General features: G+C 37.1%; 1 protein-coding gene across 11 annotated transcripts in view; it reads left to right on the forward strand.

Moving 5' to 3' along the window:
* The window catches only part of CCDC91 (coiled-coil domain containing 91), a 410030-nt gene that overhangs the window by 336370 nt on the left and 48142 nt on the right, over nucleotides 1–25518 (forward strand). For 2 of the 11 annotated variants that reach the window (XM_067696029.1, XM_067696032.1), the window contains one exon: nucleotides 11996–12133. The exons of 7 other annotated variants lie outside the window; for them this stretch is intronic. In XM_067696029.1, coding sequence (XP_067552130.1) covers nucleotides 11996–12133 — 138 coding nt within the window. Of the gene's footprint in view, nucleotides 1–6346; nucleotides 6939–11995; nucleotides 12134–13649; nucleotides 13734–25518 lie in introns of those variants that run through there. 2 more of the 11 variants (XM_067696033.1, XM_067696031.1) reach the window with 2 other exon arrangements.

A 25518-nucleotide genomic window follows, 5' to 3' on the forward strand; every position in this document is an offset into this window, starting at 1 on the left:
GCAGTTAATAATTTGTTACTTTGCTACTGTGGGCTATGGGCTGCCAGATTTTACCTTTTTTTTTTTTTCTTTTCCCCCCCCCCCAGAAAATTAGCTGGATTTTTAGAGCCATCAGCCCTTACAGAGTCAGGTAACCATTCATAGGTCTTCCTGAGGATGTACCTCCTTCAGCCACTTCTAGTAGCCATTGAGTATCAATCAGGGTTCTTATTTTAAGCAGAAGAAACTACCTCTGGCCAGTTAAGCAGCAGAAATATTTATTAAAAGGAAATATAGTTGTTGACCAAGTTGTTGAGAGTTGGAGAACCAGGGTCAAGGTAAAGCTTCCAGAAACAATACCAAAAACTACACCACAAAACTTGCTTAAAGATAAGTCCCTCTTTGCTGCAGCATTCCTAGCAAGCACTGTGGGAACCCCCTGTTTAATTCAGTCATTGCAATAATCAGCAGTTGAATGCTTCCCATCCTTATGAGCAAACGGGTGCTATCCAGAGCCCCTTCCTCTAACTGCTCACTTCTGAATCAAAAGTCTTTCACAGTTGACTCTGATTAGCAGAGCCTTTGGAGCAGGAGCAAGCTAGATAACTGAGTTTTCTGGGTTTTACTTAAGGGAGTCATACTTCATAAGGTTAGAAATTCATCAAACATAGGAAGGGTATCAAAAACCAGAGAACATTACAGATGGCCACTACATACTTTGGGAATTTTTTCCAAGATGCTATGGTTACAGTAGAAATATTTTTCCAGCTTTTTAGTCTCTTGGCTAATTCTAAAACTGATCCTTTGAAGTCAAACTAGGTGGGTTTTATTCTTACTAAAACAGAGCATTAGCAATTGCCAGGTTCATCAGATATCTTGTAGAAAGTTTGTCACTTGGCCACCACAACTTCATTCTTTTTCAATAGTCTGAGGTTTCTACAGTTATGCCTAAATTATGTGACACTGTTCAGGGGGTATGCAATACTTTGGATAGATAAGGTTTTTGTTTCCATGTACTTATGCTAAATATTGATAATTTTAGAAGGTATGTATAAATAGATTTTTGTTTAAATTTTTAAGTTTTAGTGATTAAACTTGTCCTTGAGTTAACCAAAAGTTTTTCCCCTTGGTAATTCTGGGGCATTTTGTATACACTAGTTATAGAACTTCTTTTTATAGAATGATGGCCACAAAGGTTACTAGAGAGAGCTTGATGGGCTTGTCTTTCTACTGAATTCACCTAGATCAAGTTAGTGGCCTCTGTGTCCTTGGCACTTTGTTCTCTATATTTACTCCACACTCTGACAAGTGGGTCTCTTTCTTCTACCCTCCTCTCCATTTTCTTGCAACCAGACCTGTTATCCATGGCCTCTGCTATTTTTTTTACGACTCTGATTTTAAGTATAAAACTAAAGAAAATGGTGAGAAACTGGACAGCAAAGTACTACTTATCAAATCAAGTCACATATTCTAAGCCTGAAAAGGAGAGGCTTCAGTTCTGTACTATGTAATAAGTATTATATATAGGTTTTGTTGTGTCTATTTTCACTGGTCCTTGTCACTTCTGTCATTCTTTGAGCTTCTGGGTTGTTAAAGAAGATTATGTTCAAAACCTGGCTGCCAGTCAGAACATTATTATACTAGTAAGTTTCAAAGTTAGATCCCTCCATTTCATTTGAGTCTTTTCCAGATGTTTTCCAAAGTAGATGACTTTCTCAGCATTTAATTTGAAGTACAATATTTTAGGATAAATTCTATATCCAGCATTCAGTGTACATTGGGATTGATTTATTAAATAATCCCACTATTCCTGTCCTGTTACCATGGTGGTTTTTCATATTTTCATATTTTTTGCATGTATAATGTGATTATTACCTTGTACCAGGAAAATATTCATCATAGTCTCTTTGCCATTTTACAAGAATTTTAATATCTGCTTTTAATTCATCAGTGGGGACATTTGGCATATGAAATAACTTTGTTGCTTAGTTTTTCCTTTATAGCGTAGAGTGCTTATTCATTTAAGATTTGCTGTGACTATAATATATTCAACACTTTGCTTTTGTCCTCAATATTTATTCCATTCCTGTGGTTCACATTTTCCTTTTCTTGTGTATCATGTGTTGAAAATGAAAATATCTTGTCTAGGGTGGAGCTTAGCCACGGGACTAAACAAACATGCTCTCCTTCTGCTCTTTGTTTATTTTAGTGGTTAAATTACTAAAAATCCTGTTAATAAAAAAAAAAAAAAGAAGTTTTACATCTACCTTTTTTTTATTGGGTACTTTCATAGTACAAATCCCTTCCTTTCACCTCTCTTACCCAAAATGACTCCCACATCAGTTGTCAAGAGATTAGTGCAAGTAACATCAAAGCCCTGAATTTAGTAAAAGAAATTAAACCACTTGAACAGAGTTTCCAAAACTCAGAAGGGATCTAAGATGGACCATCCAACACGTGTTCTTCTCATGTCAGTGGTAGAAGTACAAGAGGGGAAGCCCAAAACACTTTAATAAACACTGGAAGTTTCTGATTTTGTCGTATTTCTGGCATCTTGTTGGCCAAAGCAAGTCATACGGCCAAGCCCACATAGTCAAAAGGCAGTGAAGGACATTTCACTCACCATGAGGCCAAGCATGTTGCACAGTCAAGTTCAACATCGATGGAGTGGAAAAATCTATTTCTCCCATGGAGGTGGAGAGAAAGAATGAATGAATATTTGCCAGACAATAATTTAATATACCACACCACCCAACCTAGGTTAGCTACCCTCTTTCAAAGCATACTTCATCATATCCCTACCCTGTTTTATTTTCTTCTTAGCGCATGTTATCTGAAACTGTGTTAATAGTTTACATTATTCATTCAATCAAGAACTATTCTCAGATACTTAACATGTACCAGGCAGTACTCCAAGTAGGATACATCAGTAAGTAAAACAGATAAATTTCTTGCTAATTATCTATCTCCCCGACTAAAATATAAACTCTGAGAGAGGAAGGACTTTGTCTATTTCGTGTTCTCAGTGTCTAGAATAAGCCGGCACATAGCAGATGTTCAATAAATTTTGTTTCATGAATGAAGGAATGCCATTAAACATGTATGTAATCTAACTCCATTTGCTCAGATTCTGTGTGTACTAGGCAACCTGGGGGATGTTTTTATAGTCAGCCTTATGAATTTAAGGTACTCCAAGTCTTCTCTTGAGAAAAGGATCTATGCTTAGCATTTTGGTAAATCCAGGGTTTGTACCTCAGCAGCTGAAAACCAATCCCTGAATGTAATAGTAAGCTCACCAAGTTTCTCACCACCTTGAGAAACTTCTTAAGGGATGGACACCACTGGCTAAGTATACATTTAATTTCCTTCCAAACAGAAACAGCATTAAAGATATGCAAAGGGATTTTTACATGGAATATATTATACCCAATAGCTCATGAGAGTTCTGCTCACTGTAGATACTGTATCTTCTTTGCTTCAGGGCCCTATCAAAAATAGTTTTAATGATAAAGAGTTTGTCCCTTTTTGTTAGGCTCATACATAGCAAGCACACAGGGTATGGTGAAGAGCAAAATTAATTGATGCCATTACCAAGTTTTGAGTCATGAAAAGCCATGCTGTTCATTTACTTTGGGCTTTTAAAGTTCTGTTTCAAGAACTTTGTCTCAGAGTATGTACATACTGTACCAAACCAAACGAAGACTTAACAAAAGATGTCAGAATAGACCTGTTTATAGAAATTTGAACTGCATTATCAACAATCATCGCAGGAATGTTCCCAACCCCCATTTCTGAAGCTGTAGTTGTTTTACTTTTACGCTCAACCTATTAGTGTCTTAAGGTATATGGTCTGGCCAATCTCACATTCAAATGAAACCAGTCATAGCAATTCTCATATATAACTTCAGGTTCTTAAAACTTTTTCATGCCCTTGGTTATGAAAAATATTAAATGCCTTTGCTATAATCATTCAAGAGCTACCACCATTTTCTGAAGAATATACTGTTATCTAATTACAGTGGTTAATAGTAAAATCTAAGTGATCATGAACTATTTTTATAGAATTGGTGATATGGCACTGTTGAAAAATAAGAAGTAAGGTTTTACACAATTGTATACCAAGAAAATTTTAAGTATATACTACAAACAAGATAGACATGGTCCCTACACTTTCAAGGCTTATAGTCTAGTAAAGATATGGGGGAACAAAACAGGAAATTGCCACACATGGGATAGTGCTGTGATGGAAGAGGAACAGGGAGCTGTAGGAGCCCGTGAAATGGGGACTGAATGAAATCTTCGTGGATCAGAGAACCCTTCCCAGGATGATGTCTAAGCTTAAACTTCAGGAATTACTTCTCTCTCCCTATGCCCAGTACATAGGGAAATCTATCTTAGAACATATCCAGATTCTGACCACCTCAATTGCTATCACCACTGTCCAAGCCACTATCGTCTTTTGCCTGGACTTCTACAAAAGCCTCCTAATTGGTATCTTTACTTCTACTCTTGCCCTCCAAAGTCTATTCTTAACACAGTAGGCAAAGTCATTTTTTGAAACTTAAGTCATATTAGTCACTTCTCTGCATAAAACCTTGAAACAGCTTCATCTCACTCAATAAAAGCCAGAGTCGTTGCAGGGCCCTACATGACCCGGCCTCCTCCTGAAAATACCAAACAGAACAGGGAAATACTATGACTTTCTCACAGGTTTTTAGTGTCATCTAATACTCAATTCAGTCTTTTCAAAATTTTACTAAACTGAACCTGTGGGTGAAATTGAAAAATGAGAATCTTGATTTAGTAAGTACAGTTAACTATACACTGTTTCAGATTTGACCCACATATCATTTTGAGGCATCTTTTTCAGCTATGACAGCCCTTAAAACCAAGTGCAAAAATAGACAGTATCTAGAGCCAAATTGCTGTATTGCAATGTACTAAACCAAGATTTTCAAATACAATGAAGCATTATTCAATTGCCTTAGTCTCACTTTTTAAAAAAATATATGTATTTCATAATATGCATAGCATATTAGTAGAAAAATATAATATGTGTTCATAAATTAATAAAAAGGCATTTCTTAGGGGTAAAATGTTTCTATTTTAGACCAGTGGTTTTCTCCACACTCATATCTAGGAAAAGATTCCCATAAAGACTTTTTTAACAGGACAGTGTAGTGAGGGAAGCACTTTCATACATTTGTTGAGAAAGTTAACTATTCAGTCTGTATTCTCATTTCTCCTAATTGGAAGAAAGTGTTTGAGAGGGAGAATCAAGATAGAAAGAGTTGTAAAATAGATGTCATAATTGATTTACACCACAGTTATTTTAATGCTAGATTTAAAGTTATTTTAAAATATACTTCACTCCCTAAGAGCTTCAGTGTAACACAGAACAGTATTTGTTGCATTTGTTTTGTTTTACCGTTGTAACACTGATAGAAAAGCTATAAGCTTAGGGAAGAGTAGAGTCAGTAAGACTTAAAGCATTTCAGAGAATAGATTGCTTGTGGAGTGGTCAAGAATGAAATTTCTTTTTAATTGAGGTATAGTTGATGTACAGTATTATATAAATTTCAGGTGTTCAGCATAGTGATTCACAATTTTAAAGGTTATATTCCAGTAATAGTTATTATAAAATATTGGCTATATTCCCTGTGTTGTACAATATACCCTTGTAGCTTATTTATTTAATACATAGTAATTTGTACCTCTTAATCCCCTGCTTCTGTCTTGCCCCTTCTCCTCTCCTGTCTCCCTACTGGTAACCACTAGTTTGTTCTATATGTCTGTGAATCTGCTTTTTTTTTTTTTTGATTCACTAGTTTGTTGTATTTTTTTAGATTCCACGTATAAGTGATATCACACAGTATTTTTCTTTGACTTATTTCACTTAGCATAATGCCCTCCAAGTTCATCCATGCTGTTGCAAATGAAATAACTTTTAAAGCAACAATGATAGACTGTCATTTACTTTTCTAGAAAATAGGATCGAGATGAAATTCATGAGTAAATTCATCAATAAGTCAAGTATCATATTTATATGATACAAAAGTAATACGAAATTTGACCTCATTTTCAAGGACTTATGAAATGATCAGTCAAAAGATATATTTAAAAATTAGTGCATTATATGAGTCAGTACATGATTGTTGTAATACTTAACTCAGCCTGTCATTGCTCTGAGCATTCAGAAAAGGGAACGTCAAGAAAGACTGAAATGTAACAGAAAAGACTACGTAGAGACCGTAGTTCTTCATCTAGCCTTAAAGAACTGTGGCAAACAGTGCTAATTCCCTATATAATAAAAAGTCTCCCCTTCTGCCTCTTAACAGAATGCCAGGGTTATTTTTTTTTTTTGCAGTACACGGGCCCCTCACTGTTGTGGCCTCTCTGGTTGCCGAGCACAAGCTCCGGACGCGCAGGCTCAACGGCCATGGCTCACGGGCCCAGCCACTCCGCGGCATGTGGGATCTTCCCGGACCGGGGCACGAACCTGTGTCCCCTGCATCGGCACGTGGACTCTCAACCACTGTGCCACCAGGGAAGCCCTGCCAGGGTTATTAAAGGTAGCACATTAATAGTTTGTTACAAGCACACAACTCCTCAAACTCCTCTGCAGCCTTGAATGACCACGTAACCTCGTTCTAGGCACTGAGGTGCCAAAAAGAGTCTATTGCGTGAGACTTCTAAGAAAGCTACTGTTTTCCTAGTAAAAAGGGTCAGACTGCTTTTGCAAGTATGTATTTTGCCTGTCCTTCCTCTTCTTTCCTGTGTCAAGCACAGGCTAATGCCTGAAGGTGCAATAGCCATCTTATAACAAAAGGGAAAAAATATATGCTGAAGATACCCATGTAAGAAAATAGTCTGGTTTCTGGACTTACCAGCTTACCAGCTCTGCACTGCTTACCCCTAGAGGCTGTGGTACATTAAATAATAAACTCTTATTTAAGCCACTGTTTGTCAAATTTCTGTTACACACAGCTGAATACACTTCAGACTGATGAGAATGTTTGAGGTTGAAGTAAAAAAAGTGAAGGAAAAACAGCATCAAGCCACAGTGACATCAACGATATGAACACACAGTTTAGGATCAGAATGATGTTACTTGTCTGAGTACCGTGTAGACACTGAAGGCCCCTAAAATGAAGTTTGTATTGACTCAACTACTTTTAAATATATAAGTTGCCTTAACTATTTTAGGAAAGTATTTTTAATTATTTTCCTTGTCATCATCTATGAATTAACAAAAAACTTGGCATTCTTCTGTCCATTTTTCTTAAATGAAGGCAGAATTCCGTAGGTCCCTATATTTAAATATATTCAATAGTCCATCAGTCAATGGTAGGCTTCTTCGGGCTTTCGCCGTTATTTAAAGACCTTAAACTATCATCAAGGATAAGCCATTGCAGTAATTTTGCATGTCTTTCCAACAAGTTAACACCACAGAAATGCTTTATTCAGACAAAAACTAGTCACCTGAACTGGATATCATTTGTCAGCATTATGATGGAGGGCCAATTCCTGTAAAGGATTGACATCCAGCATTATTTCAAAGAAATCATATTTTTTTAAAGTATGATATCATCGCCTGTTTTCTTAGCTACAATACAGTAATCTCTGATTTAAAATAAGGAAAAGGAAAATTCTCAAAATAGTAAAGTATATAATGCAGTGAGTATAGCTTAATTGTGTTTGAACTGAAAGATAACAATCTCTTTAAAAGGAGGAAAGCTTAAAATCATGCAGTTTAATAAAAGTAGTTAGCATCCAGTTTGTCTCTGGTGAGAAGGAGCTAGTAGGGTTTCATGTAGGGAAGAATGGTAGTCACTGAGATAACTCATTCTTCTGGTCCCCTTGGGGGAAGTGAAAGAATAATTAGGTGCAGCCACACGCTGAAGAACATTTACTCTACTTTTATGGCTGAAATCCATGTATCCTAAATCTCATAGCATGTTTTCAGCTAGGCTATAAATTGTAAAATTAGATGATGGTTTAAAAAGTACCTGCTGAAGTAATTGATGACACTTGAATTTTATTATGAATAAGTTTATTACCATAAGAAATTATGTTGAAAATGTCACTTTAGGAATTGAAAAAATCTTTGATGAGTTCTATTATGTGTTCAGTACATGATAATCCATAATATGATGAAATCCCTTGCAACCAGGGTCCTTATACTTCTCACAAAACGTAGAATTGCCAGCTAGTGGGTTGAGAAAGGGGGGTATACAACTAAGAAGAAAGAATAATCAAAAGACCACCCTAAATCAATTGCTTCCTTACCACAAGGGGGTAAAATATTTCCTAGGAAAAGGGATAAATTATATAATCACTAAGTATTTCTATGCCATCGATAAGTTTTTTTTTTTTCCAGGAAAGTTTTGAACCAATTATTAAATGATATGCAATGAAATGCATATGTCACTTAAAAGATTCTTTTGCATATCTTTCACTCATCATTTATAGGTCAGGAAAAATTACCCTGTCTGGCAGGTAACTGACTTAAGTTTGGCAGAAGAACAGCTTCTCTATAGTTATAACTTAATCTGTAGAGATCCTTTTGGAGTTGCCATTTCTGTTTAGAAACTTGCTACAAGATGACAGATGGGCAGTGGTGCCATAGAACAGCCTAACTACAGGCATCATCATAACTGGTAAAAGCTGCTTCAGTAATACTGAAAATAAGAACAGTTACCCCTTGCAGCATCTGCTAATGGGCTTTTCTCATATTTTTTAACAAAAATCTGACATTTGGCATAATTATTCAGCAAGAATCTTCGGAGTCTTTGGAGTCTTTGACCTTCTTATGTATGTATTTAGTTTTTCCAAATTTCCCTGCTGGAAGAATTACTGTGTGTGCCTTTAGAACCATCTGATCTGGGATGTGGGAAGCTAATGGAGCACTGAATTTTATATACCAAGTTATGGGAAAGAAAGTATTTTTGTGCCCCGCACTGAAATGCCATCTTACTGGCTTCTTCATATGGCAGCCCAGCTGACGGAGGCATAATATTCCGTGGCCTTGAAAGAGTTATTCTGGGAAGTGAACGCTAAAGTTAACTCAGAGAATTGCCATTCTATCTTCCCACAGTGAAAAATGAAATGGATCAAAGCATCTGTAAAGCAAAAACCAAAGTGATTATTCATTTCTTTCCTTGTTTAAGAAACATGCCGTTACACTACTGCTGCAGTTCTCTCCTCCAACCCTGATGCCAGTAATTGCACATTCAGATTTACCACACAGAGTCTGACCCAGAGCTATACCCAAAGAGCAACCACATCCAAGACACAGAAGGAAAGCCAAAAATAATGAAAGCCTCTGTATCTGAAAAGATTCTTATTTAAGATCTCAGGTGAGCCTATAGAATTGTGGACCAGGCAATCAGACATCAATCAGAAACGCAGTTTCTTTTCATTTGCCTTGTATTTCTTGAAGTCCTACCAAAAAGTGCTCCAGCAGAGAGCAAACAGAGATGACTGCTTAAACAGCACCTTTGCTCCACAGGAAAATTTTCTTTTAGGTAAACAGTCTTCAATTCCTATGTAGATTTTACTGTGTGTGGATATGTATTAGGGCTAAAACCAAAAGGCAAATCAATGATTAGACATTATTTCTGAAGGCAGAGAGAAGTCATTAATCTTATTTGTACCTAATTTAATAACATATTAATTAGATTAGCTGTTTGGTGCTGGTGTGAGATACAGCACCTGTATACCTGTAGGGTTCTTTTGGTTACAAGCAATACAACTGCATCAGGCTAACATTAGGATAAGGGATTTTGTTGAAAGGATATCCAAGGCTTGCAGAATTGTTGGAAGGCTGTACATTCGACTTGGAAATGGGCAAAAGAAGCAAGTCATCTTTGGAAATTCAGAGGCAGCAACATTAATAATGGTGTCACAATTAAAAGACAACAACAACAATAACTGGGCAGACTACCATTACTAGGTGTGGACAAAACTAACTGTATTCTTTTTGTTTCTCCACACAGTGTATAAATTCCAGGGAGGGGGCATCTGATTGGATTAGTTTGGGTTACATACCTGCCCTCTGGCTAGGAGAGGGCAAGATTCCTAATTACAGTCCATCAGACTATATCCAATGGGAAAGAATTAATACCCAAATGAAATTCAAGTTGCCATTAAAAAGGAGTGATAGATGCTGAAAGCCAAAAAGCAATAGATACTCACTACAGCTACCATTTATTCAGTGTGTATGGTTTATTAGTCATTGCATTTCACCTTGTAACAGGCCTCGTAGTCAGTTACTATTCTACAGGTAAGAAAACTTAAGCTTTGAGAAAGTTTAGGTAACTTGTCTCAGGTTATACCACTAGAAAATGGCAGAATTGGTACTCCAGAGGAATACTCCCGACCACTAGACTCCGTGCTCCCTGTAGACAGATCTGTGTATTACCAATGGTGAGAGTACTTACTGAGCCTGTCTCTCAGGGGTAAAAGACAAGCAAAAAAGATATTTAGCAAATGCTATATATAAGTATATTAAATCCACCAGTAGTTCTGTACAATGTAGAGGTGCTTTATTAGAATCAAACTTTGGGAATAAATGTTATGTAAATGTACAATGCATGTATTTGCAAATGACTTTTTTTCTCTGATGGAAATTCAAGGTTTAGCTTCTTAATATAATGAAGGGTTTGAAGTTATCAGCGAATAACGGTCTTGAGCCTGCAGATCAAGCTTTATAAATAGGCTTGATTTGTAAGGAAGAGATTAAGGGAAGTAAAAAGTATCCAGTGTTCTCCATTTATATAGTGATAGCCATCCAGGCCAGAAAAAATTGCATAAAATGGAATGAACTACTAGACCCGTTTTTACTGGTAGCTTTCTTTTTGACCTTTGCAAAGTCACTTTCCTTCTATTTCGCCATCAGTAATGAAGCGATGCCAGTAATCCCCCCTAATCCCAAGAATGAAGTGAGATGATGAGTGTACTATACTTGGTGACCTCTAAACCAGGATTTCTCAACATTGGCACTGTTGGCATTTTGGTCCTGATAATTAATTGTTGTTGGGGGTAGTATAGCCATTGGATGTTTAGTGGCATCCCTGGCCTCTACCTAGTGGATGCAGTAGCACCCTAGTTGTGGCACCAAAACCAGTCTCCAAAAGCACTACTGATTTTCTCAATGACATTCTTCTGTTTACTAAAATAAGTACCCTAAAGTCATAAAGATATTTTTCCAAGGAACTTATAAAAATTATTTTGAATGTTTTTCCTTTGTCTTCCTACCCTGCCACCACTTTTCTGAACTTATCTTTGGGAGCAAAAAAAGTGCTTACCACTGAACAGGATGGTCTTCCTGGTCTCTTCCAGCTCTAGGATTTCATGTTTTTATGCCATTTCCAGATCTAATAATCAGCCAATACAGTGTAGCCTTACCAGTTTGTCTTAAGTCGTATGTCCCCCAAAGGCAACTTTGAGATTGAGATTTGTGTGCAGGAAATTGGAGAATTCTTTTAGAACCAGCTTCTATGTGGGGAGAAAGAAGTAGGTTTGGGCAAAGGGAGGAGTTGCAATGCAGTTGCGTAAGGGCTTCAGCTAATCCCATAGAGCCCTGGAACTGGGCTGGCCCTTTACAGTTGAATCACCTTGAGGCAAGGTATCTGGGCCTTTATACCCCTGCAAAGACCAGTCATTGAATATGGGAGGCTCTCAGAGAGAGGGCATGACCTTGGTCAAGGTAGCAATTCCTGGAGAGGGATTTAGCTGAGCCCCACCAGCCACCAACATTCCCAGCAACTATGGGAATTAGTCCTGAAAGTAGACTCTGGGTGGTGGTCTACCGTCCATTCCTTTCACTACTCAAGTCTATTTCCTTTATATAGGTTCTTGTAACAGTTCCTCCAGGATTCTGTTTGGTCTTCTGATTTTCTTTTGTGGGGAAACAAAAAAGGAAAGTTGGTGGCAAGAGCTGTAATTCCTACTTCTTCACCTGGTCTCAAGGCTACAAGTGATTCTCATCTCCCTCCTCCACTCCTTTTTCTAGATTTCTCTACCCTTGACTGAACTCTGCTGTTCCGGGGGCTTACCTGATGAGATAACCCAGATCCACAGTCATAAGACCTCTAAGGCTCTGTTGCCATGTGTTTCTCGGGCTATGGCTGCTGAACTTGTCTATTTACAGGTAAAATGAGGCAAGGCAGTTCCAAGAATTGCCCTCCTGGATCACCCAGGTGTCAGACATAGTCTTACCTTACCCCATTGTGTAGCAGCTCTATCTCTTCTTGCTGATCAGGATCAATAACCCCTGCCTTCTTTCCCTGCGTACAGTTTTTTGGCCTGAGGAGCCCAAAGTGACCAGGTGGCAGTACCAGCTTAAAGTTTAATGGGACTTATACTGTGTCCTTTGTTGGGATAGCAACAGAAAATCAGGACCTCTAAAGCCTAGAGTTTGCTGGAATGGGAAGCACAAAGTCTCCAAGTCAATTATTAACAATGATGATAAGTAGGGCCACTTTTACTGCCACCTCTTGGTTCTGGGAACTATGAATTCTACTTCCTGGGAACACAGCTCCTTATGATGTTTGTTGATCTAGGGTGTATTCTATATCCTAGAGAATGGATTATAGGATATCATTTGTAAGGTGGAGTCTCAACTGTGCCTTCAACAGATCATTCCATCACTATTAGGCCAGCAGCTTCTGGGTGGTGTAGTCTGTGATAGGACTTCTGCTGTCAGCCATAGGTTGTGGCATTCCTACCATTGCTTTCTGTATGCTTCCAAGAGCCGTCGTAGCAGTGTCTTAGTGTCATCTCATGTAGTCTTGCTAGGGTATTAATCCTGTGCGAGAATGCCCTCATGTCAATAAACTCTCCCTTATCCAAACTTATATTCTGTCTCTTCTTGATCCAGCACTGTCTCGTACATAGTCTCCTGCCTCCTGCTGGTACATGTTGGCTGGGTCCTACAGGGCCTTTGCGATATAGTCCCTTTCTTTCCTTAGCAGGCACCTCATTCCCAGGGTGGATTATGATGTAGTTCGATAGATGGCATTAGTCTGGGGGCCAGGTCTTGAAGACGAGAGGTGTAAATCTTAGTGGAAGGATTGCAGGGGTGGAGGTGCGTGTGTCATCTTATAAGACGGAGGGCTATTTATTGCCTTCAAGCAACAAGAGAGTACTAGTCTCTAGGTAGATGTATTGTATAATGTATATCACAGTTTAATAGACCTTAGTTCTGGATCATGACATGAGTGACTTATATCATTTTATTTTATTAAGTTCTCTTTAAAAAATAAGAATTTATAGATAATCACCATATAATTAAACATACATGATATATAAAGAGCTATTTATAGGCTATACACAATATAAAAAGATAAGTAACTAGGTATTATCCAAATAAAAATACTTGGATTGCTTTTCAAAACTGATAATTATGGGAACAAGAAAGGAAAAAGAGGAAGGCTCCAAAGCGCCCAGTTACAGAATTTCTGCTTCTTATAGACATTAATATAGTATTCTCTTGTTTCAAGGCTAGTTTTAGTCCAAAACGTTTGGTGAAAGAGTATTATTTTCACTTAGTTGTAAAATCTATGTCTTGATCAAAGAACTCTTCTGTTTCTGGACTGGTAATAGTTTTGCAAACTGTAGCAATGCATCAATACTCATTCTTGCACTTTTATTCCTTGAGAATACAGTTATACCAGCAGGGAGTGTATCAGTGTAGCAGGGAGTATAGCCACCAAGGGTCGAACCTTGAAATCTGAGAGGGTGAAGAAGCTGGTTTTTAGGTAAGAAATGCAAATAAATCATTTCTGTGAAAGCCTGTCATGCTTCTTAACTAACTTGCTAATTCTGTTCACATAATTAGACTTTGAAAACTGGTTGGATAATGACTTGTTTCATAAATTCACTTACCGTGTATTTATTGAACCTCTGTTATGTGCATAATCCTTTGGCTACAACATAATTATTTTTTCCCAGGAGGAACACAATACCCAGACTGCCTCTCTTGTGAAGTCGACCTTAGGGCATGGGCTGGTGAGAAAGGCTTATGTCTAAAGCAGAATTCTTGATTTCTGCCACCCATTCCCTGCCAGGTTTTCCCCTTCAGAAGTCTTTCTTATCTCAGTAAATGGCACAGTCACTCAAACCTAAATCCTGGAAGTCATCCTCTTTCCACAACTCACATAGTCTTCCAACAAGACTGACAAACATACTCCAGATTAATACTGAATTCATCAACTTTTTACCACCTCTCCATTGCATCCTCTCTAGCCCAAGCTAATTTCATCTTTCGGCAGGTCAAATATGGCTTAGAATATCTCCTCAGTCTCCACTACTATGTCATAAGACCAGGCCACTATCACCTTTACCAGGACTACTTGCTTCCGTTCTTATGCCCCCCCTTCTCCACTGCAGTGTATTGTCCATCCAGCATCTCGTGATCTGTCTTCTCAAAGCATAAATCTGATCATCACATTACCAAACTTGAAATCTTCCAAAGTTTTCCTAAAGGCTATCTCTTAGCCATTTTAGCTAAAATCACACCACACGTTCCTCCCAGGAGCTGCCATGCCTTAGTTTTTTTCCCTAGCACTTATTTTTTTCCCCTAGCACATAACAGTAACTGAAACTATTTTACTGTTTTAAATGGTGTTGTGTGTTTCCCCCAAAGAATAATGATGCACTTTAAAAGAAAAAAAGCTGTATGTTCCAATATGTACCCCAGTGCCCAGTATTTTGTAGGTATTCAGTAAATATTTTCTGAATAAATGAGAGTGGCAGTCACAGCAAGGACTGAGCCTGGGGTGATTCCTCTTACTGAAATAATTGTTCTATTCAGTAGGGTCTGAGAAAAACCTGTACTTATTTTGTTAACTTTGTTTTATGAAGAGCCCCTTCACTGTGTCCGCATCTCATATGTCAATTTTATGTTGAAAAAAAAAAATGGTACTGTGGTCCCTTGCTGTCATCTTATGCTGCTATCAGTCTTCTATCTCCACCTAACCATGAGCATTACTTGTCACTGGCAGATGAACATGATTTTCAGCCATGAGAAAATAATAAAAGGTTCTTAGTTCTAGGGAATTCTAAGATTTTTCATAATGTTTTCAATGAAATAAATTAACCTCTGTTCTTTCATTTTATGGAAATGGCTCTGAATGTCATTAAAAACACACATGTTTGTGACTAGATGGATTTCAGGACTTAACATCTTGTGTTAATCTTGTTTTTTAAATCCCACTGCCAACCACTTTTGCTTGGTTGGACCACCCATATTTGGATTTCTATGATGCATTCTTTTACGAATAGGGCCTTTTTTTCCCCATTGGAGTTTCCTACCTTATCTACAAATGACTGTTTTCTACTTGCAAGGGAAAAGATACTACACTGAGCAAGTTTATGCTCCCTCATCAATTTGAATTTCTTGTCAGATTTTTTTTCCTTTTCCTAATATGATTTCCTTAAATCAGTAGAAGTAATATTCCCTGTAGCTGTAGAATCTGATTTCAAAGAGGAAGAGGTATAATCCAGGTTAGCAGCAGAGGGAATGTGGATATGTCCCCTTAGAGAACTCAGAATTAATGCCACTTCCCTTCCCATTTCCTGCATTTCCTTTTTCAATGCCCTTGACTCTGTCAAGCAAGATGTATTTACTGAGGCCAGCTACCTGTCCAGCACTATAAAAGGTACTGTGGGATAAAGCAGGGGTTTGCCAAACATGACTAATGGACCAAATTCAGCTTGCTGCCTATTTTTTAATAAAGTTTTATTGGAACACAGCTACATCCATTTGTTTGCATATTATCTATGGCTACTTGCGTGCTACAAGAGCAGAATTGAGTAATTGTGACTGAGACCATATGGCCCAAAAAGCCTAAAATATACTACCTGGACCCCTACAAAAAAGTTTGCCAACCCCTAGTAATATAAAGCATTGACGCCGATTCTCATAGAGTTTATGAATTAATTGGGCTGGTTGTTAACACATGGAGTAATTGGTGAATCGATAAATGACAAATTGTGTGATACTGAACAGAATAGGCACCACAGAATGTTTATTGGTTGGAAGATAAATCTAATCTGCAGAGAAGCGATTAGTTAAGCATGCTGAAGTATGGAAAGCTTCCTTATACTGCCTTTCCCCCCTTATTCTGTGCTTTTCTTTGTCGAGTCCCAGATATGCTATAAAACTAAAAGATATTTAAAACATCGTTGTCAAGGCTTTTCCCAGATGTGTGTCCTCCATAATTCCCCCAAAGAGATGTGTTGGAGAAATAGGACAGTATTCTTAAGACTGCAACATTGTTTAGAACCATGCCTGGCATATTATAGGTCCTCAGCTATACTTGAATAAGTGAAAGAGCCTGCAGATCTAAAGGAAAGAAAATTCTGTGCAAGCAATAGCGAATGTTATTGAATATTCAGAAAGTGCCACCTTAGAATGGTGTTTCTCAGCAGGAAAGCTCCTAGTTCTTTAAGAATTAAATGGTAGTGGGCATATAAACGAGCCTGACACATGGCATGTTATAAGTGCTTAATAAGTCTTTACTGTCATTATTTGGAGGAAATTGCGTATTTTCTTTCAGACATAGTACTAATTATACTAATATACATGAAAGTAAGAAAAGCATATAAATTAACCCTTGATTATATCATCCTCTCAAGTATTAAGAAAACATTTGTACTTAGGAAGTACATAACAGAGTGATTCACAATAGTGTAAAACTAGCTGTTTCATCAGTGTAGAAACATTCTTTTTTGATTTGGTTGTGATTATCAATAATAAGCCATTACTATCTTTTAAATATCAAGAGAAATTAACTACAGTCTAAGAATACCACTCAATGAATTTTCACAAAGAAAGCACACCTGTATAACCAGCACTTAAGTCAAGCAGAAAATTGCCAACATCTCAGACACCCCCCAACCCCGGCCTCCTTCCAATCACTACTACTCCACCAAAGGGAACCTTCTTCCATAGGAACGTACATTGTAAAGACTAATGGAGGGGATGTTAGCACATTCTTTTAATAAGTCCACAGACTCCTTTAGGCCTTTGAGAACAATCTGGCATTTTAAGAAGAGAATAGTTTTCTGACACTGAAGTATTTCATGCTAAACATGTCAAAGTGCTTTTTACATCATCAGTAATATGCTTTGACATGTTTAATATGAAAGCCTTCAGGGGCAGACAGTTATTTTCCCTTCTTAAAATAGAGAATGAGGCAGGGTTTAACTACATGAAAAAGTTCATGATTAAAAAAACAACAGCAGTAATCAATCTGTCGTGGCTTCACTAGAATGCCCATTAGTCAGTCATGCAAACTTCACTAGACATGGAGATGTGGAAAGTGAACTGGAATGAACCTCTGTTCTCTCTTATCCCATGCATTCAGGTAATTTTATTTTTTTGTATTTTTCACTAATGTCTGGATGGAATTCATATCTCTCCTTCCTTCCTTCTCTGTTTCAAAGGTCATGCTGATCTACACTGACAATTAATTATATGCTCTGAATAATGTATGAATATCCAAGAAAATCCTTTGAAAGATATCCAGTTTCCTATTTCTTAGAGTTATTTCCCCATCCTAATTTTTCTGTTTTACTTCATGTTATATGTTTTTAAATTACTTAAAACAAACAAACATAAACAGGAGGTCATTACAATTCTTGTTCCCAAATGTTTAGTTTGGCATCTGATGCAAGGCCTCAATTGCAGGCTGGAACGCCAGAAGCTCGAGCTGAAGACAAGAATGTGGTGCGCAGGCGTGATTTGAATTCAGGAAGAGTGTTTATATTTTCCCAAGGGCCTCATTAACAAGAGTCAAGCCCTAACTGTTACTACCAACACATTTTAACAGATTAACTTTTCTGATTTGTGAAATAGAGTATCATCTTATATGCGTACATCTTTAAAAAACCTTCTCTTCCAACTGCCCTTTAAGCTACTACAGAAAGTTTAAGTCAGTCCTTATCACATTGGAAAATGTGTTTTTGTTAAATATCCCGTGGCGCATATTCACCCAATAGAGTTTTATTTTTTGATATTTCAAAATTAGAAACAACCTAAATGTCCATCCGTAGGGGACTGGTTAAATGAATTATGTTAAAATGGAATACTGTGTGTTTACTAAAAAGAATTATACTTATCTACATTTGTTGATATGGTTGTAAAACTTCCTGAATCATATGATCCTGTATATTTAAATATATTTTGCTATATACCTCTGTGTGTGTGTTGTAATGCAAAATATATTTTAATAAACAAAAGAAAAATGTGGTCAATGATCTCTAGGAGGTGGGCTGGGAGAGATTTTGCTTCCTGCTATATAATCCTTTGTTTAAATATATGATATATGATTATATCTTAGTTTTAAAAAAGAAAACCAGTTTAAATAGACCATTGTATTGTTTTGTGTCTACTTTTTATATGTCCTATTTCAACCCTTTTTCTTTACATTTAAAAAGTATATTCAGAATCCTCTCCAGAGCTTTGGCTAAAACAGCATACAGGTTTGACTTGAGTGTCCTAGACAGAGAAGGCCAGAGTTTTGGTTTCCCATTTAAGCCATGCCGTACTTAGAGGGAGAGGCTGACCAATGAAGTCAGTGCCAAAACTGACAGTGGTACTGGGGTCGGGGAGAGTTCTCTAGCTCAGTTTCCTACTCATTCATCTGGGTGTGTTTTGTGGCTTTAATAGGATTAGAGAAACATTTGCATTGAGGCTTCAGGAGGATTTTCATGCTGCTCAACTCACCCAGCAGTATAAACCCACAGGATTAAGAATGGGGTTTCTGTGAAGTGAGTAGGGTAAGAAGTGTACATGCATCTGGTTCCCTCCTTGTTTTCTACTTGCTAAGGAAGGCACTCCAAGATGTTGGGGACAGAAACGTACGTGTAGGCAAGGACATAGTTTTCAAGGAGACGTGGTATGATGTGTTTTTTAAGGAAGTTGTTACAACTGTTTAAGAAGAAAGGCAAGTCCAATTGCAAGTGGTTTGTTGAAAATAAAACCAATAGAGAAAATGACTTGTCTCTCAAATATGTTATCCCATCATTGTTTGCTTAATCTTCCATATTTATTATTTCTCGACCTTGATTTTTCCTGCATTTTGAGTCCCATAAATATTGAAGTTATTCTTCCTGACTACAATTCAGAGACCGATATTACCTCTTGTAATTTAGGTGAATGCTGACTTGCTCCAGCAGTCATCTGAACCGGAGGTAGAAGTAACACCCTCAGGAAACTGAGAATGCTAAAAAATAGTATCCAATTAGGATCTGTGGTGGGTTGTATTCTCCTAAGAAGGCCACAGCAGTGTTTCCAGGCCAGCATTCTCTTGCCACTCTCCGTCGGTCAGCAGAGTCTGTTTCTCCTCCCCTGAGTCTGGGGCCGATCTTTTTGAATGTCCCAACAGATAGAATGTAATGGATATGACACTGCATGATTTCGAGGCTGGATCATAATAGGCAATAAGGCTTCCACCTATCTCTTTTTCTCTCTTGAAACACTCACTTGTGAAATCTGACCACCAAGCAATGACAAAATTGAAAGTAGCCTATGTGGGGGGACAAGCATCAACCATCAGATATGAGAGTGAATGAGTCCTCAGATGATTCTAGCTCCTAGCCTTCAAGTCTGCCAACTGAGGTCCCAAACATCATGGAGCAAAGATAGGCTGTCACAGCTGCACCATATTCCAGTTCCTAACCCACCGAATATGTGATCATAATAAATGGTTGTTTTACACCACAGAGTTTGGGGGTAATTTGTTTTGCAGCCATAGTGACTGGTACAGGGCCACTTCTCCTCCACTCAGAGATGGATAAGGAAGCATCTGCAGACAAGGGCAAAGTTCTTTTTGAGAGAAAATTTGTATCTCTACAGTGTGGCCTAGATTCAAATAGTACTTTTTAAAAGATACAAGTAGCTAATATTTTATTTGAGATGCACAGAGAATAGTGATGAGAGAATTGGTTATTAAAATCTACTGAAGGAAGCAGAGCTTATACATCCAGAGACCACTGAAAGGAGTCTCCTTAGATCCAACTAAGCACTCCTTGAGGTTCCAGGACGTTTTAGGACTTATAATGTTATATGCTAATGGATCATTCCAAAATACTGTCTTTTCAGAGAGATTTCAATATGTCATTAATTAGTTCTTCTGGTTTTAGAAGCACAAAATTACCAATGTCGTAAAAAATTTAGTCTGGAACATTCACTGTATTAATAGATCTAACAAAGTTTAGAAAATGAGTGATTCCCAATAACAGTTCCCGGTTTTCAGTGATAGAAATTAAGAAACTTGACAATTTGTTCATTTTATTGTTTTGTTACGAATTTCAAAATGTATATAATTTTCAAATAAATTTATAAATTATCGTTACTAATTCTTTTATTCCCCCGTTCGTCCTGATTATGTACCATAAAAATAAAGGCACTCAGTTATCAATTATTTACAATGCAAACCTCTATTTCATGTGATATTGTATTTTATTAATAGATTATGTAAATTTAAAGAATACCATCACTAGTGTACTGAGTATTTTATAAAATAATTTGCAGGTTTTTTAAAATCATTTAAAATAATTTATACATCTTTTTGAAGGTAAGTATACCATTTGACTCTTGAAAATTTTGAAAATGTATTACGGTATTTTTTTCTAAAGTACAGTTACTAAAATAAATTAGTAAGTATCTCTTCTCTTTTTGTTCTTTATTCAATAAATTCAGCAAACGTTTAGTCAGCCCCTGCGATGTACCAGGTACTGTTTTAGACCCTGGAGATACAGAAGTAAATACATCAGAATCCCCATTTTCCTTAGGGTTTTCTAGGGAGCTTACTTTTAATGGGGTATGGGACTGACAATAAACAAATGTATGATATTTGGGGATGATAAATGTCATGAGAAAGGATCAATAGTTAGTGATGCACATGAAGAGTAGGGGTACTATTTTAAAGTGAGTGAGAGCAGTCCTCAGTGATGAACTGAGCTGGCATTTAAGAAGAGATGTGAATGTACAGAGTGATAAGTCATGAAGCTATCTAGAAGAAGGACATTCCAGATAGAGAGAACACCATGTGCAATGGGCGGATGTAGAAAGAGTGCTTGGTTGTATTTGAGAAAGGACAAGGAAGGCAGGATGGCTGAAGCAAAGTGAGCAATGGGAAGACTGTTAGGAAGTGAAGTTTTAAAAGTTTGCCCAAAAGGAAAGTGAAAAAAATGATTTACGTGGAGGGGTGACTATATCAAATGCTATCATGGACTTATAATTGAGCAGTCCTTAATTAATGTCATCTCTGATGATCTCACAGTGAAGGGACTTCAGAAATTATAATTTAATCTCTGAAAAGGCTCAATGGATTTATGATCATAGCAAGTCTTTTTAATTTTTAAATATATACATTTCAGAGAAGTAAATGGAGTGATCACTATTGAGTTTTAAGCATAAGATATATTACTAGGATAAAAGTGGTAGGGAATGCTGGATGAATATAAAAGTTTAAAGAAAGAGAGGAACAAATAGGCTTCTTGCTCTTGTTAATAGGCATTTAACTTTCCTCCATGTCTTTTCATGATTTGATAGCTCATTTCTTTTTTTGTGCTGAATAATATTCCATTGCCTGAATGTACTACAGTTTATCCATTCACTTATTGGAGGACATCTTAGTTGCTTTCAAGTTTTGGCAGTTATGAAGAAAGCTGCTATAAACATCCATGTTCAGGTTTTTGTGTGGACATAAATTTTCAACTCCTTTGGGTAAATACCAAGGAGCACAATTGCTGGACCATATGAGAAGAGTATATTTAGTTTTGTAAGAAACCACCAAATTGCCTTCCAAAGTGGCTGCACCATTTTGCATTCCCACCAGCAATGAATAAGAGCTGCTCCATATCCCCACCACCGTTTGGTGATGTCAATTTTCCAGATTTTGGTCATTCTAATAAGTGTGTAGTGGTATCTCATTTCAGTATGCGTTTCTCTGAGGACACATGATGTGGAACATCTTTTCATATGTTTGTTTGCCATCTAGTTATCTGCTTTGGTGAGGTATTTGCTAAGGTCTTTGACCCATTTTTTTAATCAGGTTATTTTCTTATTGTTGATTTTTTTTAATTTTATTTATTTATTTTTGGCTGTGTTGGGTCTTCGTTTCTGTGCAAGGGCTTTCTCTAGTTGTGGCGAGCAGGGGCCACTCTTCATCGCGGTGCGCGGGCCTCTCACTGTTGCGGCCTCTCTTGTTGCGGAGCACAAGCTCCAGACGCGCAGGCTCAGTAGTTTTGGCTCACGGGCCCAGTTGCTCTGCGGCATGTGGGATCGTCCCAGACCAGGGCTCGAATCCGTGTCCGCTGCATTGGCAGGCAGATTCTCAACCACTGTGCCGCCAGGGAAGCCCCCTTATTGTTGATTTTTAAGAATTCATTGTATATTTGAATTATAGGCTTTTGTCAGATATGTCTTTTGAAATATTTTCTCCCAGTCTGTGACTTGTCTTCTCATCCTCTTGATACTGTCTTTCACAGGACAGAAATCATTAATTTTAATGAATTATGGCTTATCAATTATTACATGGATTGTGTCTTCATTATTGTTTATAAAAAGTCATCACCATACCCAAGGTCATTTAGTTTTTCTCCTATGTTGTCACCTTGGAGTTTCATAGTTTTGCAATATACTTTTAGGTCTGTGATCCATTTTGAGTTAAGTTTTGTGAAGGGAATAAGATCTGTATCTAGATTTTTTTTTTTTTTTTTGCCCTTTGATGTCCAGTTTTTCCAGCAGCATTTGTTGAAAAGACAATCTTTTTTCAATTGTATTGTCTTTGCTCATTTGTCAGAGATCAGTTGATATATTTATGGGGGTCTGTTTCTGTACTCTCTGTTCTGTTCATTGATCTATTTGTCTATTCTTTCATCAGTACCACACTGTCTTGATTACTGTAGCTTTATAGTAAGTCTTGAAGTCTGGTAGCATCAGTCCTCCAATGTTGTTCTTCTCCTTCAGTATTGAGTTGGCTCTCTTGGGTCTTTTGCGTCTCCATATAAACTTTAGAATCAGTTTACTGACATTCACAAAATAACTTGCTGGGATTTTGATTGGGATTGCATTGAATCTACAGAGTGGGTTAGAAAGAACTGACATCTTGACAATATTGGGCTTATCCATGAACATGCAGTATCTATCCTATTTAGTTCTTTGATTTTTATCCATCAGTTTTATAGTCATCCTCATATTGGTCTTGTACATATTGGTTAACATCTATACCTAAGTATTTCATTGTGTGTTTAATTTAAAATTCCACTTGTTCATTATTATATAATAATATAATTATTACATTACATTATAAGTATAATATATAGTTATTATATAATTATATATATTATATAGGAAAGAAATTGACTTTTGTATATCAACCTTGTATCCTGCAAACTTGCAATAATTGCTCACTAGTTCTGAGAATTTTTGTCAATTCTGTAAGATTTTCTACAGAGTCAATCATGCCATCTTTATCATAAAACAAAGACAGTTTCATATCTTCCTTTCAAATCTGTATTACCTTTTATTTCCTTTTCTTGTCTTACTGCATTAGCAAGGACTTCTAGTATGATAATGAAAGGAGTGGCTAAGAGGGCACATCCTTGCCTTGTACCTGATCTTAGTGGGAAAGCTTTGAGTTTACCACCTAAACTATGATGTTAGCTCAAGGGTTTTTGTAGATAGTCTCTTTTAAGTTGAGAAAGTTCCCACCCTTCCTAGTCTACTGAGAGTTTTTATCATAAGTATGTGTTGGATTTTGTCACACAATTTTCTGTATCTATGGATATGATCATGTGATTTTTCTTATTTAGCTTGTTGATGTGATGATTACATAATTAATTCTTTTTATAGTGTTTATTTATTTTTACTTGTTGGCAGTTTGCTTTATTTATTTATTTATGGCTGTGTTGGGTCTTCGTTTCCATGCGAGGGCTTTCTCTAGTTGTGGCAAGCGGGGGCCACTCTTCATCGCGGTGCGCGGGCCTCTCACTATCGCGGCCTCTCTTGTTGCGGAGCACAGGCTCCAGACACGCAGGCTCAGTAATTGTGGCTCACGGGCCCAGTTGCTCCACGGCATGTGGGATCTTCCCAGACCAGGGCTCGAACCCATGTCCCCTGCATTGGCAGGCAGATTCTCAACCACTGCGCCACCAGGGAAGCCCCCATAATTAATTTTTGAATGTTGAACTAGCCTTGCATACTTGGGATAAAGCCCATTTGGTCATTGTATATAATTCTTTTTATACTTTTTGGGGGTTGATTTGCTAATATTTTGTCGAGGATTTTTTCATCTGCGTTCATGAGAGATGTCTGTAGTTTTCTCTTCATGTCTTTGGCTTTGGTATTAGGGTAATGCTTGCCTCATAGAATAAGTTAGGAAGTATTCCCTCGGCTTCTTTCCTCTGATTCCATATAGCTTTTGACTGCTAAAGTTTCAAAGAAAAATAGACAGAACCAACCTCTGTTCAGAGAATATGACTAGATTTTTAGTTTATCATACTTAACATTTAACAGATTTTTAATATATATGGTTATATTCAGAGTCACTATATTGGCATTTCCTAAAGACTTTAAACTCCATCGTGTCTTTTATTTAGAGAAATCTGGGCATACATCAGCAAAACTATCATTTTTCATCCAAGCATAGTGATACCTATGTAGTAAATGAGGTGATAAGTCATTTGAATAGGTCATACCCATGGAATTTCTATATGATAATAGTCTGCATTTGTTTTACCACACACCATTTAGATTACTTGATCCTTCTGTTCCCTTGCATAATGTCATTTGTTTACATTAAAACACAAGAAGAAAGAGTTTCAGTGTATTGGCTGGATTTGTTCACATTAAAACACAAGAAGAAAACGTTTCAGTGCATTGGCTGTATTGCCTTAATTAAGTGGATCCTCAGACTGTACACTGTAGTGGAGAAAGAACAGATGTCTTGGGACTGTGTTGCTACTTTATATGGTATTTCAGGAGTATCTCAAATGCAGTGTTCACTTATAGATAACTTTTTTTTAATAAAATTATCCCCCCACCTTCATTAATCTTACTTCCCAGTTCCAGTGCATTTGTAATGCTTGGTGAAGATGGGTTACACTTAAGTTAACTTTGCCAGATATTTTTCTGAACCTTTCTCACCTGTAAATATAAATATATAAATATAAATATAGGTGATGAGAATTTTTATTAATTGAGATGGTTATTTAGGAATTCTAGTTTACAATCATTTGCTTATTTTGTATGTATAAAAAAGCAAATACAGAAGATCATTGTTACTTAGTTGACAAGAAAAGTAAATGATTGAAATAGAAACAGAAGTCATATAATACCTTTTATACCAGCCTTACAAATGCCTCTGGGCTATATACCATCAGTTTATGAAATTTCTACCCAAAATTCCACCAATTCTGCTTTGCAAATTCCCTACAGATTTTTAAAGGAAGGAAGAGAAGATTCTTGGTCTTTTCTTGTTTTCATTTGTATATCAAATGATATACAGTCATTACTTGCAA

Source organism: Pseudorca crassidens, chromosome 11 (genome assembly GCF_039906515.1).
Source record: "Pseudorca crassidens isolate mPseCra1 chromosome 11, mPseCra1.hap1, whole genome shotgun sequence".
NCBI lineage: Eukaryota > Metazoa > Chordata > Mammalia > Artiodactyla > Delphinidae > Pseudorca > Pseudorca crassidens.